Source organism: Echiichthys vipera (assembly GCF_963691815.1).
Source record: "Echiichthys vipera genome assembly, chromosome: 7".
Taxonomy (NCBI): Eukaryota; Metazoa; Chordata; class Actinopteri; order Perciformes; family Trachinidae; genus Echiichthys; species Echiichthys vipera.
The window spans coordinates 25127655-25139750 of record NC_139832.1 but is presented as its reverse complement, the minus strand read 5'-3'; the positions used below and the strand labels follow the sequence as shown (position 1 = coordinate 25139750).

General features: G+C 42.8%; 1 protein-coding gene across 6 annotated transcripts in view; it reads left to right on the top strand.

Moving 5' to 3' along the window:
* Positions 1–12096, top strand: part of ndrg4 (NDRG family member 4) — a 56623-nt gene that overhangs the window by 39909 nt on the left and 4618 nt on the right. For 4 of the 6 annotated variants that reach the window (XM_083916868.1, XM_083916866.1, XM_083916867.1 and 1 more), the window contains 10 exons: positions 4306–4411; positions 7304–7424; positions 7730–7792; positions 8432–8492; positions 8609–8695; positions 8797–8853; positions 8953–9056; positions 9268–9324; positions 9686–9737; positions 11669–11716. In XM_083916868.1, the coding sequence (XP_083772994.1) occupies positions 4306–4411; positions 7304–7424; positions 7730–7792; positions 8432–8492; positions 8609–8695; positions 8797–8853; positions 8953–9056; positions 9268–9324; positions 9686–9737; positions 11669–11716 (756 nt within the window). Of the gene's footprint in view, positions 1–652; positions 822–4305; positions 4412–7303; positions 7425–7729; positions 7793–8431; positions 8493–8608; positions 8696–8796; positions 8854–8952; positions 9057–9267; positions 9325–9685; positions 9738–11668; positions 11717–12096 lie in introns of those variants that run through there. The other 2 variants (XM_083916870.1, XM_083916869.1) reach the window with 1 other exon arrangement.

The following is a 12096-nucleotide window of genomic DNA, read 5'->3' as shown; positions in this document are numbered from 1 at the left end:
GATATCCACATTTTTTCACGGCCACATGCACTAACATGCACAGCCAGACTAAAACACACAACAGAGACTCTCAAATTCCAACACACACAGAGGGAGGGTGACTTCACTCTCTGTTCAGGAAGCTAATTACTCCTCTGTATCTTTACATAGAAGATAGCTGTTTGCTGCTATATTGATGCTCTGAATGTTGAGTTCAGCTCCTTAAAGACAAGTGAAGAGGCTGTTTCAAAAATCAAGGCGTAATAATTCTTGTTTGCATAAAATGATGTCCTCGCTAACTGCGGGGTTACAGTAGAGGTCTCATTGATAATTCATGAACAGCAGTTGTGTTGTTTTTGTCTAAGGACTGAAACAAAACAAGGTCGCTGAAACAGGAAAACAGGGAAGCAGAAATAAATCAAAACTAGTACAATGGTGCTGATGAGAGAGGGAGAGAGAGGGTGCTTTCAGACTAGAGACTGACAAGACAACCGACCAATCCTGTGCAAGGGATGCAGCACTCTGAGCAAATCATCTCCAGCCTGCCCCACACCCTCTCTTGGGGACCTATAGAGTGTGAGGAGGAGGAGGGGAGGAGGGGAGGAGGGCGGCAGCAGCTAGGAGCTAAAGAGCCTGGGTGGGAGTAGTGCCGTGCAGACAAAGACACTGCAGCGATCTGCAGCAACCACCATCCAGCTCTCTGTCCTACAGCGAGTGCTCACCAGGACCTAGTCCCGTAAAACAGGAGAGGCCTGGCTGCTCACCTGCCTGTCTGCACCCTGCTCTTCTTTTTCGGCTGAGAGTACAGTTGCTGTGGAGCCATGCCTGAGTGCTGGGACGGGGTGAGTGGCAGGGAGGAGAGTGTGAGGGACAGCTGTATACTCCTGTGTCTGGTTTGTTCACACAGTCTGTATGACTCACTGTATTTTGATCTGGTGTCAAAAATGTCAGAATACATTTCTTGGTCTTTACAAACTGTCTTTGATTGGTTTTGAACTGCCTGTTTTTGCCTCTAAATGTTAAATTTAGTATATTTATTTGCAAAGAAAAATGTAATATTAATCTGAACCAATTTTTGTTGGCAGTCAATAAAATCAATCAATCAAGATGTAGCTGTATGGAATATGTTCTGCCTTCATATTCTGTGTTGAGAAGCAGAAACTGCAGCGTCAGTCTCAGATGATGGGTCATTCTCTGACTCTGGCCCACTGACACACTTAAGCTCGCCATCACAGATGCTGTGCAATGCACCAATGCGCATACCTCTGCGGATAAAAACATGTGTGTGTGTGTGTGTGTGTGTGTGTGTGTGTGTGGGTGTGTGTGTGTGTGTGTGTGTGTGTGTGGGTGTGTGTGTGTGTGTGTGTGTGTGTGTGTGTGTGTGTGTGTGTGTGTGTGTGTGTGTGTTTGTTTGTTTGTTTGTTTGTTTGTTTGTTTGTGTGTGTGTGTGTGTGTGTGTGTGTGTGTGTGTGTGTGTGTGTGTGTGTGTGTGTGTGTGTGTGTGTGTGTGTGTGTGTGTGTGTGTGTGTGTGTGTGTATGGGTGTGTGGAGGAAGAAGTGATAATCCTTCTGCAGTATCATCCATTTTGGCAACCTTGAAACAGATGAGTAAAGGTGTGTGTGTGTGTGTGTGTGTGTGTGTGTGTGTGTGTGTGTGTGTGTGTGTGTGTGTGTGTGTGTGTGTGTGTGTGTGTGTGTGTGTGTGTGTGTGTGTGTGTGTGTGTGTGTGTGTGTGTGTGTGTGTGTGTGTGTGTGTGTGTGTGCGTGTTTGTGCGTGTTCGTGTGTGTGTGTTTGTTCGTGTGTGTGTGTGAGGAAAGGAAGAGATTGCTTTATGCTCTAAGGTCACGATGAAATAAATCAAATCCAATGATGTTTCTGCACAGCACGAAAAAAAAACAGTGTCTTATTTTTGAAAGCTAGATTTCCACGTCCTTCAAGAGATGTTGTAAATTCCTGTCTGTCTTTTCCTCCTGGTCGTCTGAAGGTCATCAGGAGCTCAGGTATTTGTTAAATGCCTCCTCATATTCACCAGAGTCCAGTCGCTGAAAATCGGCTGTTGACGTGAACAAAGCCCCTGATGCAGTAACTGCCTCAAATTAGAATACTGAGTGCAGATAACACTGATGTTGATGCTGAGATAATAGAGAGATAATCTGACTGGATTAACTCATAACTGCCGGCGGCATGAGTGTTGCTGAGGCGGATTGTGAAGATTTTTGGCAGTTGGCTGCATCCATAAGTGCTGTTTGTATCTGTGAGTCATTGGGAGTCGCTTATTTCACTCCAAAGGGAATGTGTATTAAGTTAGGAATAGCAGACAGCTTTTGAGAGAGGCTGTAGATTGACAGCGGCAGGCTGACAGATAATTGTCAGTTAACTCTTTCAGTCTGAATAGTTTAAGATGTGGTGAGGGGAGGGCACTAATGATGTACTGTTTGTGTGGTTTAAATTAGAGTATATTGACAGAAGTGTCAGCATCATCAATAAAGAGGCTACAGTGCATTTGACTGCCTAAACCAGGCGTAATTAGCCTCAACACCACTCTGCTTTGTGTGTGTGTGTGTGTATGTGTGTGTGTGTGTGTGTGTGTGTGTGTGTGTGTGTGTGTGTGTGTGTGTGTGTGTGTGTGTGTGTGTGTGTGTGTGTGTGTGTGTGTGTGTGTGTGTGTGTGTGTGTGTGTGTGTGTGTGTACACCTACATTGCGCAGCTAATGGTAATATATCTCCTACCTCCATTTTGAGTGCGTCTGGCTCAGAATTTGACCAGCGGATGCTGACAAAATGTGGGACATACTGTATGAGAGATTTAAATACGCAACAAGCCAACTGTTTGGAGCCAGTATGAAACGTTTAGTGATTTCTACTTTTTGTACATTACCTTTAAGAGATTTTATCCTCATTTCCAAGATTTCTGTCCTCTGCTGTGGTATGGTGAAATGTTCTTACTTACTGTATAGGTGAGGTAAATATTGGTTCACGTGTTAGTTTACCATTTATTCTTTTCATTTACTTTGTAAGATACGGCCTTACTTTGCTTTTCATTTTTATGAGTTATACTTTCCTTGATGGTCAGATTGATCTTTGTATTGATTCAAAAATAGGGGGGGGGGGGGCACTTGCATAAAGTTTACATTATTTACATGTTGTGGCGTTAACCACACCGTGTTTGTTTTTATGGCAAAATCCTTAAAGTTCCCCCCCACTCAAAAGTAGGTCTTCTTCTTCTTCCTACAGTTGGATGTTTTTGCAGCTTCAATGCAGAATGATGTATGTGCAGAGTCTGACATATTCATGCTGCTGAACGTTTCTCTGTGCTCATTGAAAATCTGATTTGAAGGAGTGGACCTGATTTGTGACATCACAACTAGTTTGGAAGTCGGCCCTGGTAAAATATTCCATTTGTGTGATGTAGAAACTACTTCCAGTACACAAACACTGAGAATGAGCAGTGAAGAAGGAGAAATCTTATATATAACAGGAACATTTTAGAAATTAACACATTTCAAATATGCATAGATTATGGAATTTTTAATAAGCTAGAAGGAGTAAATGCCTTTCAAGCATTTTGATGGGGAAATTCTGATTTTTTCCCCAAAAAGCTAAAACGCCTCCAACATAAGTCAGATGAATCATTACAATTTAATTAAGAAGAAGAGTTGTTTTCTTCCACATTTAATCTTTCCAATTCCCATTTTTGGGGGAGGGTCTTATATGTAGGAGTTTTATATCTCTGATATATCATAGCATTTTCTTCCAGATGCTAAATAATATTATTCCAGTCCTTGCATTTATATAACATTAATTAAAACGTCTCTTCTCTTTTGGACAAAGACATTTTTATGCGTTCCTTTTTTGCCATTGAAATGTTACAGTCTACAGTCTTAACAGCCATTTCCTACTTAATGACTGCAGAGTATGGCATGTTAAATCCATTCACGTCCAGTCATTAACTGTCAGGATTCATTGTGCTCGTACACTAATTACAGACCTTCTTGCCATGTTACTGAGCTACTGCACCTCTGTCGTTCTGCTGTGAAAGCTGTAACAGGGTCAGATTATTGAGGAGCAATCCTTTATAGATTGGCTGTTAATGTTATGGTGAAGGAACATTTGGCTGAAGTTCAATAAAAAGCAGGTTGGATTAGGAGCTGTTTATAATCCACGAACACATTGACAATATGAAACACTTGAGACTATGGATCAATGTTTTTCATCTCCTTCTTAAATCTGCTTCCTCTGAGAGGATTCAGGTGCAAATGTTCTTACTGAAACAGCTGACTGTGTGTGAACAGCAGGTGAGTGAGGGTGTGTTTGTGTGTTTAACAGGAACATGATGTCGAGACCCCTTATGGGATGCTGCATGTGGTGATCCGCGGGGCACCCAAAGGAAACAAGCCTGCAATCCTCACCTACCACGACGTGGGACTTAACCGTGAGTATCCATTAAAAATGTGTGTGTGTGTGTTAGTGTGTGTGCGTGTGTGTGTGTGTGATTTGACAGATATTCGGAGCTTTTCAGCAAGGTGTGTCTGCACTTTTCAGAGGTGATAATTGGCCTCTCTACCACATCATTATTTCACATTAACACACACACACACACACACACACACACACACACACACACACACACACACACACACACACACACACACACACACACACACACACACACACACACTTGCAGCTTCCTTCACCTGAAGTTTTAAAGTTGAGTCCTGATTGTCATGTTCATGTTATTCTACAAATTCACCACATGATCTCTATGTCAGACCTTAATACAGATGGAGTGGCCACCAATCATTTAATAAAGGGAAAAACCTGTGTATGGGAGAGGATGGGTATGAAAAGATGAAGAGCAAAGCTAAAAACAAAGAGAGAGAAATAACGACTTTGAGGTGGGGGTGTTGTGTAAATGTGAGATGAGCGGACACAGAAATAGGACAAAATGAGGAGGCAAATTAAAGGGTGTGCGAGAGTCATCGATGAAATGTAGGTCAGAAAAACATCCCCATCCTGCGGAAGGGAGGCGGGCGGGGCCAGCCGTGCTGCTTTAATGGGTGGAGGTGGGAGAGGAATGGTGGGGATGTGGAGGATGGCGTGTCATGATCCGCTGCTCTGCTGACTGCTGCTTTGACTGCAGATGTCTGGCTTTAGTTGGCCTTTTTTTGGTCCTCCTCCTGTCTGTTATTATTATTATTATCAAGCTGATATCCAGTTTCATTTAGAAAAATAAAAACATACACCGCAATACACAGGGAATGAAGGATAAAAAATACATTAATGAAGAACAAACAAGAAAGGAAGCACATGGTTTTAAGACATACTCTAGAATATACAGTAAAAGACTAATAGATGAGACAATAACTTGTATTTTGCCGCTGCAGCAGAACCACAAGCCTATTAGTATTCACAGTCCGTCACTAAATCACTCGACTGTGGCGCACAACCATGCAGGAGCAGGAGAGCGAGGGACATAAAAGAAAATTGGTAGAGAGTTTATTGTCTGATATAAAATGACGCAGTGGTCTGCCGGTCCCTCCCTCCCCACAGGTGCAGAGAGCAAGCCAACAGTAGGGAGTGGAAACAGAGAAAATGAAATGAAGAGAAAAGAGAATTCATTTAAGAAGGGATTTAAGTAGTAGAAAAGAGGTTAAAGGAGCAGATAAGATAGACAAAAAGGAAAGTACGGAGGGAGAAAGTAGGTCACAGAGTCAGTAGGAGTGCACACGATGAGCACTCACTCAGTGCATACTGATGAGGAAATGGGAGAAACTTCTCACCTCTGTCCTCACATAGCTGGAGCCAGCACCGACCGTGGCACAGATTAAGCACTCACCTCCCCGACCTCCACTGCTTTTTTTTTCTGAGCAAGTTGTCATGCTAATTGGCCCGTTAGTTAACACGGCTCAGTTAAAGCCTGACGAGGAAACTATGTTGTTTCACCAAGTCTGACACGCATGGGCTGAAAGTAGGCCAACTGCAGAGCCAGTGGGATCAGGGCAAATACAGAGCTGACATCCATTAGACATGTAGCTATTTCTGAATGCAATGTTCTGAATCTTCTGTATTAGTTCAGGAAATAGAACTCTAAATGTTGAGCGAAATCCTCAGTGAGTCCCGTTCAAAAAGAAAAATCTCTTCTTTAGAAAGAAGTCTCTAGGGTTCACTCAACCTCCTTGCGGGAGTCATCCCAAAGAGATCAATAAAGAGAAGTCTAAGTCTTTAATTATCGTCCCTTATAGTCCCCCTTCATTGAAAAATAAACCCAATGACGAAACATACTGTATGTTCAGAAATACTTTCATGCTGCTCTGTAAATATGTGCTGTGTTTTGCTGATGGTTCACATGCAAACAGACAACACACCAATGCTACTGAAAGCAAAAGTATAAATGTATTAGTTACTCGCTAGCCAACAAGATACAGCATTTAAATAGTAAATTTTGGAGGTGAAATGTGCATTTGTTTCCCTCCTGACAGAGCTGGGTAGCAGCTTCCAGTCTTTGTGCTAAGGTTGGCTATTGCTAAATAACCAGGATCTCCTCCTGTCATGGACGAACAGAGAGGAAAAGGATAGTTAATACGTATTTGAAGTTAGCGATCTTTAGCGAGAGAGACATAGCCAAAATGGCAGCGCTGATATATACATAGTCACATTAAAATTCTCATTTAACTGCATAGGACAGACCATTTTAGTTAGTTACATGCTTCAAACATGTTTAAATATGGAATTCAAGAGCCTGGTAGGAAGGCAGAATGAAAAACAAAATGTTTAAATTATTTTTACCCCAGTAAAGTAAAGTAGTAAGTCCAGTGAGGTCTTTTCTTTTAGTAAGTCATGTAGTAGTTATATCGACCCCTATCTTTAGAATTTTCTGCAGTATTTTGCATAGAATTAGCAATTTGAATGCCAGGGCTTGCCTCCTTACGTGAAAATGTTTTTCAGAGGCACCGTGCATCCGGATTTTTGCGGCATTCAAGAGGGGTGGGGTGTGGCAAAGCAAGACGATGTATAAAGTAATTAATTCAGTTCTCTGTTGAAAGTGGAGGTGGATGAGTGTCGTATGAGATTTGTCAAAAAGAGTCATTACCTTCTCCTTCTGGCACGCGATCAGTTGCACAGATGGTCACCTTCAAGGTGCTGTCTGAGGGTGGTGCATATCTGATGCCATCACATTCTTCTGCTTTCATCCCTCTCCTCCTCCTTGCACTGCCCTTTGATTTCTCCCTATACCTCCCCCGCCACGTTTCTTCAATCCTATCTCTCTATCCTCTCACCCCATGCTACTTCTGTTTATTTCCTATCCTCCCTTGCTCTACCACAGACAAGCTGTGCTTCAACTCATTCTTCAATAATGAGGATATGCAGGAGATCACCAAGCACTTTGTGGTTTGCCACGTCGACGCCCCGGGACAGCAGATTGGAGCGTCGCAGCTGCCACAGGGGTACGAAACACACACAAACAAGAAGAAATGCGAACACGCAAACACTTGATAACCACTAATGAATAGATAATTATTTATCATTATATTTATATTATATATTATGTATGTGCAATAGCTATCTAGTGGCCAGCCTATTGGTGAATAGATGATGCTGCAGTTACCATCTCAATTTCAAGTATTTATAAATGATTTGAGGCATGATGATCATGTACAAGTACAAGTCGAAACAGATGCTTATATGCACTGATCATACACACAGCATGTGAAGCAAGGATGAGCAGAAGTTGTGTCCTTTCTGTCCACAGGTACCAGTACCCTACTATGGACCAGTTGGCCGGGATGCTGCCCACTGTGGTGCAGCACTTTGGGTTGGTGCTTTTAAACGACACATTTATTCACAGAGCCGACACAGACAATGTTTTATAAGAGCCATCTGCAGGGGCATCGTGTCCTCTTTATACTGCCAGCAAAGACGAGACATTTCAGTGTTGCTGCAAAAAACTCCATTACATCTGTGTCATTCACATACAGAATCAGCATTGTTATCTGTTCAACTTTCTCTTTTACACTAAGTGCTTTTAAATATTTATTTTTACTGAAATATAAACAAAACCAAACCAGTGAACATGTGTCAGTCCAACAGTCAATTACAGGAGGCTTCGTCACATTTTCTAAAGCATTCAACAAAGCATAGCTTCATTCTTCTAGCCAGCCTCTTTGATTCCTGAACAGTGGATTGCAGATAGGCAATATTGAGTGAAGACTTTTCTTTGCCAACAGGATGTAATTTTAGCCTGGGCATACACCAGCCACAGAACCACACTCGGCTCTGCACTAGCATGAATTTTAATCTTTGCTGTCAACAGTTCTGTAACATCTTATAAGCATGCCAGCACTCTGTATATTTGCATCCATGTAGCCTTCACGCATTAATGAAAGTGTATCTTTATTTCTCTTTAAAACATTTTCCTCAAATCTGTTTCGGTTTACCGTCTGATCTGTTTCAGATTTAAGAGCATCGTTGGGATCGGAGTTGGAGCTGGAGCCTACATTCTGGCTAAGTTTGCTGTAAGTCACACCCTGATTCTCCTACACTGTACAGGAGAATGTGTTCAGTCACATATTCAGGGTCGTTTTTAGTCAGAGTGCACTACTAATGCAAGGCTTCTGTCATCTGCTCTCAGCTAATCTTCCCTGACATGGTGGAGGGTTTGGTTCTGCTCAACATCGACCCCAATGGCAAAGGCTGGATCGACTGGGCTGCCACCAAGGTACCTGTGTATAACTGTATAGTGCGTTCATATACAAGTAGGAATCAAGGCCTGCTTTTCCTGATTTGCTCACAATATCATTCTCCTCGTCTTTCCCCCAGCTGTCAGGCCTGACCAGCGCTCTGCCAGATACTGTGCTGCCACATCTTTTCAGCCAGGTGGGCTCACAGTCTGGGAATAAAATATCCCAAATATATGCAAAATACAAAATATCTGTCACAGGTAGATATTGAGCCAGTTTGTGGGTTTGTCTGCAGGAGGAGCTGATGAACAACACAGAGCTGGTGCAGAGCTACCGGCAACAGATCAACAACACCGTCAACCAGTTCAACCTGCAGCTTTTCTGGAACATGTACAACAGGTGGAGAGATGCAGTTTCCTTCTCTGTCCCTCTCTCTCTCTCTCTCTCTCTCTCTCTCTCTCTCTCTCTCTCTCTCTCTCTCTCTCTCTCTCTCTCTCTCTCTCTCTCTCTCTCTCTGTCTCTCTCTCTCTCTCTCTCTCTCTCTCACACACACACACACACACACACACATGAAAAAATTTTATTATAACATTCATGATGTCTCTTTCAGTCGGAGGGACCTGGAGATGAATCGCAGTGGGACGGTGCTCAACGCCAAGACCCTGAAGTAAGTCTGCAGACACAGTTTGATTAAAACAAAATCAAACAAATGTGCATAATCCAGTTATTTAACCAGGATAAACGGTCTTGATTATTTATGAAGGGGAAAAAACAACTGGAATTTGCTGCTTAATATCACTGTACTGTAAACCCAATACGGGGGGGGGGGGGGGGGGGGGGTTGGACTGTTGGACAAGCTATAAGCTAAACAAGTAATGAATTAATCTAAATTATATAACAGAATAACATAACATAACCAGGCTGTAAAAAATCTCGCCTAAAACTCCACATAAATCCCAGATTTGGATTTAAGTCAGAATGAGTCCACCTTCAGTTCCTCCTCTAAACATCTAACTGTCCCCTTATAGGTGTCCTGCCATGCTGGTTGTGGGAGACAACGCCCCGGCTGAGGAGGGAGTGGTGAGTCCATCATCTCTCCTCGATCGTTCCTCCTTTATCCATTCACTCTGAAAACCTCTCTCTTTGTCTCATCATGCTGTAACACCTGTTCCACCAGCTATCTTGCTTCTTTAGCTCACTCCACTAACTTTCCCAATGAGATAGCTTGTTCCTGCTTTTAAAAAAGAATAGTCCATCTAAAGCTCTAAACAGCGAACCATTACAGTTACTGTAAATTAAGTGTTCTATACTTGGCATTTAAACCCAGTTAGTGACTGTTTGTCACAGAAACAGGTCAGCCAGCAGAGACCTCACCCTCTCTGCAAAACTGTTGCACCCGCTGTGCGTGTCTGTCTGTGTGTGTAATACATGTATTTGATACTGTGTGTGTGTGTGTGTGTGTTTGTGTGTGTGTGTGCGCGTGTGCATGTGTGTGTGTGTGTGTGTTAGCTTTCTCCAGAGGCCAGATGGCCTCGCTCTGTCTCTAGGGTTTTTTCTAGTTTATAGTGGCCCAGATATTTCTGCTTCTGCACCAGCTAGTCTGCTGCGAGTTCAAAAAAAAACGAATCACTCCTATGTCTTTCGGAGGAATGAGATAGTTATATGAAGGAGGGATGTTGTTATAAAATGGCCTGGAAAGAGAGAAAAATGGAGAAATGGAAAGTGACAGAGGAATGGAGGGAGGTGTTATATGCTGATATTAAGGCTGCTGTGTTTGCTCCAACTGATATGACATATGTCTTTATATACAGTCAGCAGAGACACTTGGAATATGTAGAGTGATTCACACATTTCAACAGTTTTGTTTCCGACTTGCAATTCTGCATGTCATGTCACTCACATGGAGTTTAAAGAAAATAATTGGTGGGAATAAACAAAAATACAGGCATTTCCAAGGTGTCCATATAAAATATGTAATTTGGCAATCTGTGTGAAGGATTAAAGATTAAAGCGCAGAGCAAAAACAAGTATGTGACACTGAGTGCTCATGCGTTATATGTGTGTGTGTGTGTGTGTGTGTGTGTGTGTGTGTGTGTGTGTGTGTGTGTGTGTGTGTGTGTGTGTGTGTGTGTGTGTGTGTGTGTGTTTGTTTGTGTGTGTGTGTGTGTGTGTGGGTTTGTGTTTGTGAGTGTGTGCGTCTGTCTGTCTGTCTGTGCACATCTCTCTACTCTGTGTGTGTCTGTGTGTTTATGTGTGTGTGTCTGTCTGTCTGCCTGCCTGTCTGTGCACATCTGTCTACTGAGTGTTTGTGTGTGTGTGTGTGTGTGTGTGTGCATGTATGTTTGTGTGTGTGTGTGTGTGTGTGTTTGTCTGTGTGTGTGTGTGTGTGTGTGTGTGTGTGTGTGTGTGTGTGTGTGTGTGTGTGTGTGTGTGTGTGTGTGTGTGTGTGTGTGTCTGTGTGTGTGTGTGTGTGTCTGTGTGTCTGTGTGTCTGTGCACATCTGTCCACTGAGTGTTTGTGTGTGTGTGTGTGTGTGTGTGTGTGTGTGTGCATGTATGTTTGTGTGTGTGTGTGTGTGTGTGTGTGTGTGTGTGTGTGTGTGTGTGTGTGTGTGTGTGTGTGTGTGTGTGTGTGTGTGTGTGTGTGTGTGTGTGTGTGTGTGTGTGTGTGTGTGTGTGTGTGTGTGTGTGTGTGTCTGTGTGTGCAGACTGCGGCTGTGCTCTCAGCCGGCAGAAGTGACTCATTTCTGCAGCACACTGCAGTATCTGGGTCACTCATACACACACACACACACACACACACACACACACACACACACACACACACACACACACACACACACACACACACACACACACACACACACACACAGACTGTCTTTAATTATAAACTATGCATCGACAGTTCCTCTCCATGTCCTGACCGTCTTTAACGCTCCATAACAATAACAAATGTTTTGTTACCGCAGTTTTTTGGCTCATTCAGATCGACTTGCTGTTTCTTTCCTCAAGGTCGAGTGCAACTCCAAACTGGACCCAACCAACACCACCTTCCTAAAGGTAGCCGTTTGTCCTCATCTCACTAGCAGCTACTACACAAAAAGTCTGATGGCTGTGCACAATTTCCATTGAGATCGACTTTTTGCATACACAAAACAAAAATAATGATAATCCTTATATGATGCTTAATGAATGCTCCATTGTTTTGACCTTTACTTAAAAGCAGACAGTATGTCTACAAGCAAGAAAGGTCTTCAGTCAGGCTCAAACTGGAGATGGTGAAATTAAATTACATATTCGACGCTTGGAGTACACACAAACTTGTCATCTTCAAATACGATTATTTTACAGCTAACTTGTACGACATAAAATTTGCACCAAATATGATGCAACGACAGGTATGAAGACATGAGTTGCTAGCAGTACAGAGGCAAGCACAG